The sequence below is a fragment of the Crassostrea angulata genome, chromosome 2 (genome assembly GCF_025612915.1).
Source record: "Crassostrea angulata isolate pt1a10 chromosome 2, ASM2561291v2, whole genome shotgun sequence".
NCBI lineage: Eukaryota > Metazoa > Mollusca > Bivalvia > Ostreida > Ostreidae > Magallana > Magallana angulata.
In genome coordinates this window covers 72472102-72488430 of record NC_069112.1, presented here as the reverse complement: position 1 = coordinate 72488430, position 16329 = coordinate 72472102, and the positions used below count along the sequence as shown (strand labels likewise).

The 16329-nt window shown below is 32.5% G+C and overlaps 1 protein-coding gene and 1 long non-coding RNA gene across 2 annotated transcripts; one reads left to right on the top strand and one right to left on the bottom strand.

The window, feature by feature from the left end:
* The first annotated feature begins 1863 nt into the window (after positions 1-1863).
* LOC128172371 (uncharacterized) lies at positions 1864-5060 on the top strand. The gene is made up of 2 exons (XR_008242253.1): positions 1864-2278; positions 3421-5060. It is a non-coding gene; the product is annotated as an uncharacterized LOC128172371 (long non-coding RNA).
* A 1679-nt stretch (positions 5061-6739) lies between these two features.
* Positions 6740-15253, bottom strand: LOC128174836 (multiple epidermal growth factor-like domains protein 11). The gene is made up of 10 exons (XM_052840275.1): positions 15036-15253; positions 13806-14021; positions 12073-12327; positions 11503-11643; positions 11158-11295; positions 10725-10862; positions 10244-10381; positions 9985-10122; positions 8237-8971; positions 6740-8133 (listed from the first exon to the last, which is right to left on the bottom strand). Exons 1-9 carry the CDS (start codon positions 15118-15120, stop codon positions 8898-8900), a joined length of 1323 nt encoding a protein of 440 aa, XP_052696235.1. The 5' UTR covers positions 15121-15253; the 3' UTR covers positions 6740-8133; positions 8237-8897.
* Between the last annotated feature and the right edge of the window lie 1076 nt (positions 15254-16329).

Here is a 16329-nt window from a genome sequence, read left to right as displayed (position 1 = left end):
AAATATATATTCAAATACATTGGTCAAATTGTTTAGGTAATTGTTGATCTTTTTTTCTTATTTCAATCCCGAACATTTTCACACTATTACTAAAACTTTTTCAATGTGACCAAGCATGATTATGAAAATCTAATATTAAGAAAGTATTTTAAAGACAAACCTAAGCAGATTCTAGGCCAAATTTAAATCAATCTAAAATATAGAATCAAAGCTGATTTTGGACTTTTCTAAACTACAAGTACGATGTCTCAGACGATCTAAACTGGTATATAAATTGCCATGTGCGCAGCACTTAAGATATATTCAAGAGGAATAATAATAACTTTTGATATATTTAAAAAACAGTAATTTTGAAACATTTGTGCTAAAATCGTGTTTAAAACCCCTTAGAACCTTTGTTGCTATTGCTATTTGCAGACAGGCTATATATTCTTTATACAATCATTTTTTACACATGTTGTACCCAAGTTATACTGTAAAATGAGAAAATATGGCGCACTACAAATTTTAGCGCCTTTGGCGCAACTGCCTCTAAGCTAAAATTAATAGTGCGCCAACGATTTTCCATATGTATTAAATTTCTTCAAGTTGCAAAACAATAACGTCAGTCATTTTTAAGGCTATATAGAAGTGTTTATTTAAATATCAGATGCTGTCGGTTCTGTTTGTTTAAACAATTACACAAGTAAACGGTATGGGTTATCAGGTAGAAGTGCCTAATAATGGATTAATTAATTCAGTTTTAATTGCTTTTTATTATCTCTCATCAGCACCCTGAAAATTGGGCTTCTTCCTATGCCACTTCCATTTAGCGCCTCGAGGTGAAAATGTGATTAATAGTGGCGATCGTTAACGCTGACAATACATGATTGATCATAATTTCTTTGATCTCCGATTAGTGGATAAAAAGATAACAAGACAATACGTATTTTTTTAATGTAAAATTACTGTGAAAAAGATGCTCTCATGTTGATCGAAACTAATGGTAAATGTAGCATTCGATTTCACTTTTAGTTTCGGGACTCTTCTAGTGTTATCCAAGTCGACACGTTAAATTCAAAGACCGATAACTCAAATTTGTTTACCAACAAAAATTACACATCATCGCCGATAAATGAGGTTTTCATATCTATCTACTGACGATTTCCACAAAAGTAAGTGTATTGATTTCAACGACAGTTTACCGTGCAAGGGAGATACAATTCAAAGTCGTTTTGTTCACGTGCTTGAGTGAACACAGAACTAAAGTTTGGGCATGATCGTTTATCAAACAACAACATTTTTGTATTCTTTTTTAAAGAAAAGATGCATGCGCTAAAATATAATTGCGCTAATGTACTGGCACTTGCGTTTGCGCTAAAATACATGTGCGCCAACTTTTCTCGTTTTACAGTATTGTTTTTAAACAATCATTCCCTTTTCTGATGACAATTTTTGTTTATTTTCACTACAATTCATCAAAAGAACAAAAATCAACGGTTGATCCCGCTTTGGTAGAATAATAACGGTGATTGTACTGTAAAAAAGGCTTGGTGGTCAACGCATTAACAAAATATACCTCAAATTTCAGCCATAATTTGTAAAGCTTAAACAGTTATTCATTAGACAAAAATTCCACATAATTATGTTTTTAACTTCAAGTATTTTCACCTTAATTTATGCACAACACTTTTTATAAAGGAGGTCAGTTTCATAAAAAAGTTACCACTGCTATCCGTCCCTCATAACCATTACTGCGGTTTGTTGAACCGAATCTGGTGAGATAGTCAAAAGTATCTTTTCTTTTTGTTTAATGTTTTGTTATTCAACACCGACAACATTATTATATTTTTTACGAAAGAAATATTTAAGGATATGTGAACCTGACAAAAACAAGTTCATTGCGCAACGCGAACTGTCGTCTGGCGACAAGCAATCGTATTTCACATCGACGGTTTATTTGCTTAATTTAAGGTTTAAAACAGTGATATAAAATGTGTAAGTTTATGAATTTGCATAAAATATAATTTATATCAACATTTACATTAAAAGGTTTTACTTTTTTAATCATTTACAAACTTAAAGTTTACGACATACTTGCGCCGATTTCCGGTAATTTCCCAAATCTCGATGTAAACAACAAGTCGGAATGACAAAAACTGATGGATATTATTAGTGTATGACGAATATTGCGAACACAAACTGATGTCGGGTGTCATAAAAAGGGAATGGAAAAAAGGACGAGACCATACACCAGTTCCCTGTGATCTAAACTTGCCATTTGCAAGCAGTAAGCATGGTAGGTGTCTTATCATGACATGTGCTATATTGTATTATGTTAACGTTACAGATTATTATGCTCGTATATTATCCACGTGAAAACAATATCGCCTAGCCTATATGCAGAATAGCTACACAATAATCCTAATTTCTTCAAACATAAACATTATTCATTGTTAATTCAGTCAGTGTTTGTAATTAAAATAATCACAATTTTAGTTCGAATTTTCTTAAATGAAATTAACCATCTGATGATAAATGGTAAGGTTGACCGCATAGAGGGCCCTGAGTTTACTCTAGCATATGACAAGCTTATTTACCAACATTTACTCACAAAATATTTTTAGTCTAACACTTTCATGCACATTAGCTTGAACAGTATATTTGTAAGGAATAGGTTATATGTTTGTATTGATGATTTTTTAGCACATACTGGCGTGCGACCAGTTCTCGCCGAGTACCATTTCTCGCCAGTACATTGTGACGTCATTTTTCGTCTATAATTGTATGTGTTGATAAAATGACGTCACAATGTACTGGCGAGAAATGGTACTCGGCGAGAACTGGTCGCACGCCAGTATAGTTCATAACATGAAGAATTAATCTTTTATTCACTATCAATAACTGATAATGTTGATTCTCTGTACTGTGAAAACATTTGAACAGCTGACTGATATTCACCTTTATTGAACTGTAAAAATCAAAGTATAGTTGAAAGAAAAATTAGTATATCATGGTTTATCGGTTGATAGAATTGCTCACATCATATTTAGATTTCATGTGCTGGGTTCATTATTGTTACAAATTCTTATTTTTTTCCCATTAAAACGCAAGATTTCTAAATACACACAGTTATATAAGATATGAAATTGTCAAGTTAAGTAACATTAATTTAAATTTTCAAGATTAGAATAAAATGTTGACAACTTTCACCTGATATCAAATTTTTATATAGAATAATCCATTTATATAAGGTTCTGTCTGTCTATGTTGCATACACTTTCATGATATGCCCATATGAATTTTATATATTTTTCTACATGTAGATTCTTAAAATCATCCTTTCATATAAGTCCTTCTTATATGTTATATGATATTACTGGTACTATTACTTTAAGTAATAGTACCAGTAATATCAGTTTTTGGTTTTTTTTAATACAGACTTTTCAAACCTCCAAGAGATGAGAACATCACTGGTATGTGTTAACGAGGTCATTCCTAATACAAGACACAATGCGGAAAAATATAAGACTAATGTAAAGAACTGAAACCATGAGTGATGAAGAGAAGAGCTGATAATCAGATTATTGTCTCTGTTATGTTCATCCTGATAAAGCCTTTCACGATTGATGCCCTGGATCATTTATTTGGTAATTTAAGGATGACAATATTTATTTCAACATTTATGATATAATATTAAGACAATTAATAAGCAGCACAACATATCCTGAAATATGAAACTGGACCAAACCAGTGATAATCTACCATTTATGATATTACATTTACTTGGATTTGAAAACCATTTCTGAAACTCCAAAAGTCATGAATAATTTGGACATATAATGCATACAATTAAGAATTAGTATTGTAAAAGAATATATATTATGATAATGCATATGCTATAAGAAATACAATTGATAGATATCAATTCAAAAGGTGTTTATACTGACCAAGTGCAGTAATGAAGTTTGTAATGGCTATATACTGTTCATGTGGAGAAACTGGTTTTTAAAATATATGTCTTATGTTTATAATTATGTTTAATTTGATGATTGCATAGTATATCAAATCATCATTTCTGTCTATTAGTGTCTGTCTGTCCATCCATTTATCTGTATGAAGTCTGTTTTATTTTATAACCCTGATGAGGTTACTGATGTAGATCAAGTTGAGATCATCATTATGACACTTATATACAACAAGCCTCACAGAAAATATCAGTCCTCTTAAATTACAGAGTTTTTGAATGAGTTATGAATGTATGGTTGAGTTAAATTTTTATTTTAAATATTTTTTGAAATGATTTTTGTAAATAAGAATATTTTTGTTATAACTTATCCTTATCTATATTTTTATCATTTTTGCATGAAAAAAATATACATATCCTAGTTAGGCCACACCAATATAATTTCTTGCTTGTCAGACATTAAGTGGAAAAGGATACAAGCGGGCTAGCGATAAAATAATAAGATTATTATTTTTTGTAGCCAAAATTTTGAGGCGGTCCATAATGATATGATTTGTAAAGTTTTATTTAAACACGAGCATGCAGGATCCGATAAAAAAGAAATTTAATTGGTGTGGCCTTCCACATTTTCTATATTTTAGTTCAAATTGAGGCTGAACCATTGTAATATATTACCCTGCATAATCATTCTGATAAAGTCTCAATCATACCTTATAAATAGCATCAAGACCAATATGGGGACCAAGGAAGGGTTCAAAGTTCAAAGGAATTATAGGATTGCATACAATCATGTATATACATAAGGACAAATCATGAATCATTTCAGAATCTGCAGTGTTGTTTAGTCCATTCAGATAATATGATTTAAAGAATTATCATGATTAAGTATCAAATTTCATTTTATACCTGTAATCATTTGAAAGATTCTCCTATTTTCCGACACCCATTTTAATGCAATACCTTACAAATCAGACAAAACTTTTAAAGATTGATAGAGGAAATTCAAATTAATTACAATCAGTATATGATTTTTATGAAACCTGTGATTTATTTGGTTTGATTGTATTTTAAATCTTTCAACAAAGGCTTAATAAAGATTGTGTGTATTAAAGTTTTCATGCATGTTTTTCTTTTTTGTGTACAGAGACTAGAGTTTCTTGATTATATCAGATGCACAACTATGACACTCTGTTAATTACCATTAAAATAAACTCTTTAGGAAGTGAAAAAATTGTTAAATTAAAGAATCATTTTCTCTTTATATGATTGGTTTTTAGAAATACTACCATTTATGGCAGTGTTGACTTTCATGAAGCGCGCAGAGTGATTTTTTGTAACAGTCAGATCAGAGGAAATTCGGATTTTCAGCCTTTTTAATTCAATTAGTTGTAGTATTTACAACACAACTCCTTTAATTTTGTTCGACAAGAACTTATGCAGGTTCACAGTATAACTAGTTGAAAGAAATCGCCATTTAAAACTGAATTATACATCTTTTTTTAACAGCATGTAGGGTTTGTAGCATCTATTTCAATAGAGGTCAGAGGAAATTCAGACGTTATTATCTTTTTTTCTAATTCACGAACATGCCAATTATTGATTACTAATTTTTTGCTATTTATCATTTCTTCCAAAGTACATAAAAAAAATAAGAGTGTAATTATAGGAAATTGTATTTTTTGCAATTTTTCTAGCTCGGGTCACGTCAAAAAATGTCACTTTTTTAGTGGTCAGAGGAAATTCAAACTAAAATAGCGGATTAAATAAAAGGAATTCTTATAATCCATTTTCAGATAAATAGAGTATTTTATTAACCTTTTTAATATTTTGATGAGAAAAGTTTTCTAGTTAATTGTAAATATGTCTTTTATGACATTTTAAATTTGCATTTAAGGTTTTTTGTCTCGTTCTAATTTTTTGAACATGGGTAAGTTTGAAGGTCGTTGCCATGGAAACGAACTCACGAACATATGCTTAAAATGTCTTTTTTGACAAAAACAAATGGATTAGAGTCTGTTTAAACAATTTTTTCAATTATTCAATTAGTTTCATGTCAGGTTCACATGTCCTTAAATTTTATTTAGGAAGTATTTTCTTTACTGTAAATACATTAATCTTTCGTTTAAATGACATATTAATATTTGTAGAGTGTCCACAAACCTTACGAATAACAACTTTTTTTTACTAAAGTAAAACGCGTAAAACCACAAATAGTATGAAACTCCTATTTAAATAACAAAATTCACAAGTTAAAACAACAATTAACATTTTATCTTATTTATTTACAAAATAATAATAATAATAATAATAATAATAATAATAATAATTATAATTATTTATCTAAACACATCTCAACATATACTCGACTGATCGGAGCTGATTGTTACGATTACACGGGGCAGTTAAATGGACGGTACTCCCACAGGCCGGTCACAAGTCTATAGCCATTTTACAAACAACACACATCGCATGGTGAAACAGTTCTTAGTCAGAAACCCCATGACATATTTCAGAAATTCCAGGAGATTCCTCCTCCTCCAATTTTCCGGCGACTCTTTCCTCGCAAACGATACTTTTAATACAGTAACTAGCGAGCTCTGACGTCACATCACAAACAATGCAGCCAAGTGTTATATGAAAACATACAATAGCTGATTATATATGTATCTCAACAATGTTAATAATTAAATACGAAACTACCGGTGAAGATATCCACAGCTTTCTAAAATATTTACTGATAAGAACAGAACTTTCAAAAAAAAAAAAAAATCATACAGTTTTTATTAAACTGGAATTAAGTGGACAAATGCAAACTTTAAAAGAAAAATAACACAAACAAAACTGATTTTTAAAAAGCTTAATTGTAGTAAAATATTATATCTACATTCAGTGCTTTTAATAAAGATAATGTAATGATCAATTATATTAAAACCCTGTCACACAAAGTTGCCTTTTCACAGCGTATTAACAGCGTTGTAAAATTCATGGAATCGCCGAAGGATCGCAAACCAAATTCAGAATACAAATGTTCAATTTTATCTGAAATGTTTACGAATAAAATGCCAATTCTACTGAACTCCCGCGGTGTGTAACTGTGTTTTCACAGATTTCTACTTGGCGATCGATTGTGCTTTCGTTGAGTATCCGTCAAGCGGTCTTTACACTTTACAACTGGTAAATGAATGATACAAATATGTTTTTGTTTTATAAAATAAATTACATAGTAAATTCAAACATAACTAGAATCTAAATAATTTGTGAAAGACACGCATCCTAATAAACAGGTCTACTAAAAGAATCGTTATTAGTTGTTGGAAAAAATGTGAAAACATCAGAAAAAAAGACATGAATTCGATCTACTCTTCCAATAGGTCTTGGAATATTCGCAAATTCTCCTTTATACACAGTCATCTACATGAATTTTAAAATTACTACATCGCTAGCTATTGTACAACAGTCGTTGTTCAAATTTTCGTAGTCTGGTTGAAATTGCACTAGGAAACGTCAAGAGAGTGCAATGGACGAGGCAACAGCTCCTTGGGGTCGCTGTGTGAACGTAGCAAACTAAAAACAACTCGTTCTAACGCTATGGATGCGCAGCAATGGCACGGTAGAGACGCAGTGACATCACAAATGACTCCGAGGGGTCTTCGTGCAAGTGCAATCAACTTATCACTGCGTCTACACTGCAAATGGCTGCGTTCCTTGAGCGCGCCAACAGAGCTATTGTGGCGAGGTTGGAGACCTTATGGTGCAAATGAAGATGCCGTTGCTTTGTTAAGGCGCTGAAGGAGACTCTACTGCGTGTACTTTGGTGATCTACATTATTTAAGGATGCAGCGGTATCGCCATGAAGATGCAACTCCGGTGTGACAGGGGTTTAATATGTTTTCTATACAGATAAACCCTTTTTTATACAATCATTCATTTTATTACGAGAATGTCATAAAAATGGGAAGTCTGCAAATGTTATTGATGGAACGTCGTTTTCAAAGATTATTTACAGCTATTCTTAAACTAATCATGATGAAAGAAATACAATGTAATATCTACATCGATTAGGAAATATTCTGTGCGTTATTGCACAACCATATCTTTTTATTATTGCTTTAAAAAACTGCTACAGTTCACAGTTCAGTAGTTGTGTCCAAGTAAAGGCATTAATTCTTTAAGTACAAGATGGATTCCTAAATGAAAGGTAAAAGTAAAAACGTAAATAAAAAAACAAAAAGAAAAAAAATAGAAGAGCATAAAATACTAAAGAACTTCGGTCATAAAAATATGTTTTACCTGCAAATGATTGGGGTGTACCTGCCGGCGGTTAATACATTAAGCAGTCAGGTCTTTATTCCAGTTGACATTTCGAGAATGACATCCGGTTACTATTAAATACAACCATGTGTTAAGTTCTATTTGATTTTAGAGAATAAAAAAAACAAATAAAAAAACCCCACAAAAAAACAAAAACAAAAACAGAACCACTTTTATGTCATCAGTAGAAGAAAAATTTAAATTAATAAAAGAAATAGTGTGTTAATCATGAAATGCATACAATACAACACCACAAACACTCGTTGTTGTGCAAAAAGAACAAGCTGCCTCACTCCTTTTGTATGGTTTTGGTTTTTGTTAACGTCCACTTTTGTCTACTCCAAGTCTTCGAACTTTACTTCTTTCTTGCATTCCTTTTTTATTTAAAAAGAAAGAGTTAAATATTTAAATTACAAGAAACACTTAAGACACAGTTCTCTTACTCACACATTTGCCCTCTCCATGCCCCGGTCAATGCATTTGGCCTTGCAACAGAAGACGCCCCGTATGATGATCGATGGCGACAACAACATTTTACAAAATAATAGTACACAAAGTTTACATGTCGTACAATATATAGCAAATCGGATATGTTCACTTTTCACACCATATTTTGTCTTTTTCACGACATTTGACCCTATTAGCAGTTCTCTCCCCTAATGTCATATTCCTGTTCTGACAAGTAGTTGACATCTCCCCCTTCCGATCCTATTCCTGTTTTGACTAATAGTTGAAATGTAAAATATACTTAACTTTAGAGACGAAAAAACCCATGTCAAACAACTAGAATTAAAAGTGTCATAATACATTTACAAAGTTTCAAAACAAACTTACATTTAGGTTATAACTCATTAACATTGGATGACTTACCAACAATTTTATTTCATTTATATTAAAGAAACAACTTGAAAGTATAAACAGACTTAAAAGTGTTGGTTTGTTTTAACATGTATTAGAACAGCCGGATTTGAGAAAAATTCACAAAATTACAATTTCAATAAATGGCAACACGATATGATATAGATTCCATAAGCAAAGTGACTACTTACCCTGGTACACCGAGTGCATTATTCCACGTTTTTCAGAAGCCGAACTTTTTTAAACACCAACGCGATGACCGGGTTGTATTTCACATATTATACAATTTTTATATAACGATCATATTTAATACTTATTTTTAGAGCAAAAATATTATATAAAAATATAGAATGAAATTATAGGTGTGTAATTTTAAGAGAAAAACTGAAAAACACCACATATTCATACTTACTTGCGTTGCCATTTCTTCTCTGTTCAGAAATTAACTATGGCGATTGTATATCTATTTTTACGCAAATTAAGTTTGTGATTTTCTTAAAGAAACATATATGCTTTACTGTTATCTTGGCTGTGTTTGTGGTCTTAAAAAATTCTTTTCTTAGTTTACAAGAAAAATGTAAACACTAACCTATGAACAAATTGTTGGCGTCCGATGTACCCACATTAGTACAACTTGGTACACATTAAATGATCAATGTAGTCATTCGTTGGCACATTTTATAATATATATAGGTTATTGTTACTTTGAGGTAAACTTGAAAATATATGATTCATAAGCCAAACGTCATATTTCAAAACAAATGTCTTATGTAATGTTTTGAATACTATTTCGATAATTAATAATCAATTATTAAATCTCCGATTACCATACCATGAATAAAAAAAAGAAAAGAAAAAAGAATATGTACTTTTTTGACAGAAGTATCCTATCCAGCCAGGACGGCAGCCATAATCACATGAACCACTGACATCGTTACAGCCATCACAGGTGTAACTGTTGATACAAGTCTCAGAACAGTCTTGTCCAAAATATCCAACGGGGCAAACTGAAATGATTCAAATGTGTTATATAATTAGTATTAATCCATACCTACTAAGTCAATCTATTTACATGTGAAATACATGTATTATATGTCTATGCTATATATTTAATACAAATCTACACACGAGTTTTACACAAGTCTCCTTGATAGTCAACATCACATCCAGTTAAACACGTCCCATTAATATTGGAACAATGGTCTACGTCACGACAATGTCCACATGTTTCATTGCATTCAGAACCATACGACCCTCTGTCACATGCTGCGAATAAAATATTCAATCTCACAAGGTTAATGTTTTAAGAATTGGTATTCAATTTAAATGTTTTAAAATCAATTTCACATAATCACATTTAGAAAGCAGATTGTTTTCCAAACACAGTTAAACAAAATAAAAAAATAAAAAAACTAAAACAAACAAATAAACAAACACACAAACGTCTTCTTCATTAGTTCGATAAAACAGCAGTAATATGTATTCAGAAAATGTATAGTGTTGATCTAGAAATCAGATTACACGGTAACATTAATATCATTATTATGATAAAGTAATGATAACTATATTTTTCTTTATTGAAATGTATATCATACTACAAAACACTTACATGTTTTACACAAGTCTCCTTGATAACCAGGGTCACATCCCGTCAGACACCATCCATTGGTGTTGGAACACTGGCTTACGTCACGACAATGTCCACATGTTTCTTTGCAGTCGTAGCCATACGACCCTCTGTCACAAGCTATAAAATCAATTCGGTTTAATATGTAAAAATAAATGTATTAATACAGTTTTTGTAATGTGAAGTTAAAGAGTTTTTAAACTTATAAACATATCATTTTATACAACTTCGTGTGGTTAATTTATCAGAACGATAAGCTCATCCAAATAGCTAGGACATGTCAAATTGACAGAATCATTTAATTAATTAATTTTTAAAAATTGAGGCACCCGTTCCTGCTACGCTTTCCTTATCAATCTACTACTCCTTAAAACACATTTGTTTACCTAATGTGTTTATCTATCTTCATACTTACCAGTTTTACACAAGTCTCCTTTTAAACCAGCACCACACCCAGTTAAGCAAGTCCCATTGTTGATGGAGCACTTGTTTACGTCACGGCAGTGTCCACATGTTTCTTTGCAGCCAGCACCATATGTTCCCCTTTGACAAGCTATCGATACAAACCAATTTTATATGGAACATGATCAACCTGACTTTTTTTTAATTTTTTAATTTTACAAATGTACTGTATTCTAACCCAGATTGTAGAAACAAACACAATATTATAATATGATGTACTTTTGTTCATTAGAATGTAACTGTAGCTATACGGCATCTTAATCCATTTTTCAATAGAATTTCAGATCTGTAGTCTTACTTATTTCACATCGGTGACCTTTGTATCCAGGTTTACAGCCCTGACAGGTGCCCGTCTCTATGTGACAGTACTGACAGTTGACGTCTGGACAGGGAACGGAACAGTTGGACCCAAAATATCCGGCAACGGGACATCTTTCAACTTATACAATGGTATTGACTTAGTTATACTTCTAACAATTTCAAAAATTTCTTCATGTGTAAAATGACATAGTTTGCTAATGCGTAACTAGGCATGCGTTTCATCATGGTAATTTAATAATGCATATGCATCGGGTACCAATTATCCATGTTGATATGGTTCATGTTAAACTTTTATGCAGCAATGGGTGAGGACACTATTGGGGAAAACACAATCATCATTTGTAAATGGCATCATTGTCAAATGTTATGTACGATTAAATTGTTGGAAATAATGGTTATTGTAGCATGGAAATAAACACACTAATATCGACCATAAACATAGTGTACAAATCACATTCTAAAGTTAGTCAATTTAAAAGATGTTGACAGAACCACCGTATACTATGTTTTAATTACAGATATTGAATTGAAAATAAAGTACACTCACCATACACATCCACTTCACAGAGGGCAGTGGCAACATTTCCAGAGTAACCTCTAGGGTAGGTAACTCCTGGTAGTCTCTCGTTGTAGTATATGACGTACTGTCCATGTACAGGACAGGTTGTGGTGAAGACAGCAGGTATGGTGTCTAGTGTAAAGTTGTCGTCCTTGTAACACAGTGTTCCCTGTAGTCTGTCTGTTGTATTGGAGACGTACACCGAGAATCCAAGGAAAAACTTAGTGAACCAATTAGAAGGACCTGTATCGTCATAATAAGAAAATTAATATGAAGGCCATAAGAAGTTAGTTAGATAAAAAAAGAGAACCAATAAATGATTCTCAACATGTAATGGTCAACAAATATATATGGATGACACTTAATGTATTAACGCACAAATGAAGCGGGCATGTAGACATAATTCATGTCAAATAAATAGTGGTGATGTCAGTACATAGTAGATAACAATGTTTTACAACAGTGTATATCTATGTAGATAAGTTTTATGTTAAAGGGCCAACAATGAAACATAAATCGTATATACAAACAAAAAAACTTCGTTAGTGTATTCATGCCAATAATACAACAGTTCACTTGTTGCCCCTACATCCTATATACTGTACAAGGGGTTTACATGATATTTCTGTCTAGTTGAAAAGTGTGCTGGCGCCTAAACTTATGGCAGCGTTAGTGAATACCTGAAGGTTTGCAAGTGTGTGTGCTGGATTGGGGGGGGGGGGGGGGAGGGGGGGAGGGGGGTGACAGAGTTCTTTTCACTCGTGTTGAGTTGTCTTCAGATCCTGGATATTGAGTACACAGACACAATCTATATCTTGTTTTACAGGGCATGAAGGATTCTCGATAAATGAAACTTCAACTAAAGGTTTCTTTATCGTGCCAACACCGACCACGACGCTTGGCCTAATGTAATGACAAACAGTTATGATTTGTCTCTTGATCTTTAATTTATTTAATGCCATAAATATTATTTTGAAAATCTCAAATCTGTTCACTCTTTTAAACCTTTACTGTAGAAGGGGTTTACCAGATAGTTCTGTCTAGTTGAAAAGTGTGCTGTCGCCTAAACTTATGGTAGCGTTAGTGAATGCCTGAACGTTTGCAAGTGTGTGAGCGGAAGGGGGGGGGGGGGGGTGACAGAGTTCCTTTCACCCGTGTTGACACAGTTCGTGTTGAGTTGTCGTCAGATCCTGGTTAAGGAGTGGGCAGACACAGTATCTATCTTTTTTACAGGGCATTAAGGATTCACGATTAAAAAAAATCACATCTCAAAATAAAACGCATATTTCAACTAAAGGTTTCCTTATCGTGCCAACACCGACCGCGACGCTTGGCCCTATGTAATGACACACAGTCACGATTTGTCTCTGGAGCTTTCATTTATTTAATACTTTGTGCAACCATACATTTTAAAATGTTAATCTCCAATATGTTCACTCTTTTAATAAAAAATAAGCAATATTACAAAGTTTCTGTAATAAACGTTGTTATTAAACGCCTTATTCATAACTGTTTTGTTATTTAAATTTTGTTCACCAGTTGATAGGGGTTTAACTTCACATACATTTTTTGCAAAAAAATTCTTGCACGGAACAAAACACTGGTAAACTTGTTACTTTGTTTTGTATTCTGAAAAAAAAATCATAACAAATAATACCAACAACGGAATCTAGGTTTAACAGAACCTTATCAATAACGATAATCAGTAAATGTGACTATACCCAATGGTTTATTGTCCGTGTTGAAGTAGATGGTGATGTGGTGGATGCTGTGAATGGTGGTCAGGTTCACCCACCAGGTGGCGGTTTGTGCGTACATTGATTCAGCACATTGACCTCCACCACTACTCAGGTCTGATTTACGTCCGTCTACAGCGTTACTGGCGTCCCATCTGTATGGGTACTGTAGGTACGCTGGTTTGTTGAGGGCGACATTAACTGTGAAGATAAACACACTTGTTCTAACAACGTTACTATCGTGATGATGTCATCTCATGGTTCGAATAGCTTATAATACATGTATGCATGTATTGAACATTCAAATGCATTTGTTAAAACGATTTGAAAGTACCAATTTTATCTAGCAAAGCCTATAAATATATAAAATTCAAATGTAGTTCAATCGATAAACGAACCTTAGTAACTAATGTTATAATTATTATAAATAAAAATTTCATTTCTAGTAGAATTTTAATATACAAATAATACGAATATAAATTTAATCTCTAATACAATAACATTGAATTTGAAAAAAAGAAGAAATTCCTATGAATATATTAATGCTACATGAGTTTGTTTTAATGTAAATTGTGTATACTGTGTATATATCTATATTTTATACAATGAACTATTAGTGTCTTAAGATTAACCCCCCCCCCCCCCCCCCCCCGCCCCGGAAGACAAGTGTACTATCGATCTCATACATGAAATGAAATGCATTCGATAAACGCTTTAAAAATATATTTTTTTCTAGTAAGTCTGTATATAATTCAAATGAAGTACAATCAGGGAAAGTACTTACACATAAAATATTAAAGTTGCAGCATTAAGTCATGAATCATGGTAGGTGCCAGCACGATAAAGAACCCTTACTTGTCATTGTTCCTAACTACCGAACCATTGACCTTTTCCCGACATCAAGTTACATTAGAAACTTGATGTTTCCTTTTTCAATATATTTCTTTGAAGTACGTTAAGTATATAGCCTTTAAAATATTTGTAGTTAATATGTTAATGCTCTTTGAGTGTGGAGATTGGTTTTATAATGTAGTATTGCTACTGTTATTTTAACAATAATTTCTGGGAAATTCAATAAAATGCCCATATTTTTTTTTACATTTTATTCTTTTAAATTACCAACTAATGGTTTGATTCAGTCCTTGTAAAGTATCCCAAACCAACCTCATTTGGAAAATATCATGATTTTTAGAAATGTACTAAAAATAGACTCACCGTACGCCTGGGATACTGTCAGCAGACATAACCACACAGCGAGGACATCGTGGGGATACACAGAGTTTCCGGACAGGGACATCATGGTGTTGTCAATCAGGTCAAACTATATAACTCTATGAGTATAGATGTGTATGCCTAACAGATATAACAAAGCAAATGTAACGTATTCATTCGACTGAGAAGACAGATGTAGACAGGCTGTATATGTATTTGCTTAGAAGTTTAAGTAGAAGAGGGGTGTGTGTGTGGCGTAGTGAAGGCGGAGACTCAATGATCACGTGACGAGGAAGTAAAACAAGAAATATTAAGAGCTTAGCGCGATGTTCAATGACTAGCTGTCGATCATTATTACAACAGAGATAATGTTATAGCAATCGAATTGAATATCATATTTTGATATAATACACACATGGTTGATGAAGTCGAGTTATTGCACACGTACGTTACTCGGTCTATGGCTGAGTAAGTACTATGTTAACATGGCTGAATTAATACTTTACATGTGCGGATCATGATTTGTCCAGGGGAGAGGGATCCGATGCATATTTGTGTTATTTTTATAATGTAATTTAAAGAAAGTTGAATTTAACAGGAAGAGGGGGGGGGGGGGGGGGGTCCGCACTTTTCTACCCCCCCCCCCCTCTTCTAGATCCGCGCATGCCTTATAAAGTAAACACAACTTTGTCTGTTAAAATTCATAATGAACGATATCTTGAGCATATTGAGTTGTATACGGAAATGGATTCATAACTGCATAGATTAACCCTTTCGCTGCCACTTCGAAAAAGATGTTATTACGCTTCAGTGCCAAGCATGACGTTATCAGATTCATGTTTTGACGTAACAATCTGAAACAACGCGCCGTACTATTTTTTTAGCTTTGCGGGATGCAGTTTTGTGTCTAATTGATAATTTCTAATGTTATTATCGAAAACAATGGCTTTTTATCTTTTTCTCTTTCATTTCAAATAAGACGTTACGCCATTCTTTTTTTTTTCTCTCTCTTTTTTTGCGTCGCCAAATGAAAAAGAAATGTAGAAAAATATGAATTACTTCATTAAGGATGACGTTTACTCAAAATGAAAAAAAAATCCACTGATGATAATGAAAAACCATCTATTGTGTGTTATAGACCTTTGCTTGTAGTTTTATTTTTCACTTTCAGAAAAGTAGGTCAATGACCTACTTTTTGAGTTAATGGCCATTTGCGTATTTTTTGAAAATCAAGAAAAATCCCATAAAATTTTACACTAAGATTAAGATTTTCTTAATTGTAAAAATACTACAAATA

Coding starts and splice junctions, on each gene's coding strand:
- LOC128174836 (XM_052840275.1), bottom strand. CDS start 15,120: ATGATGTCCCTGTCCGGAAACTCTGTGTATCCCCACGATGTCCTCGCT. Junction 14,022..15,035: donor GACAGTATCCCAGGCGTACG/GTGAGTCTATTT, acceptor TTATCTTCACAG/TTAATGTCGCCCTCAACAAA. Junction 8,972..9,984: donor AGGATACTTCTGTCAAAAAA/GTACATATTCTT, acceptor TAGTCAAAACAG/GAATAGGATCGGAAGGGGGA.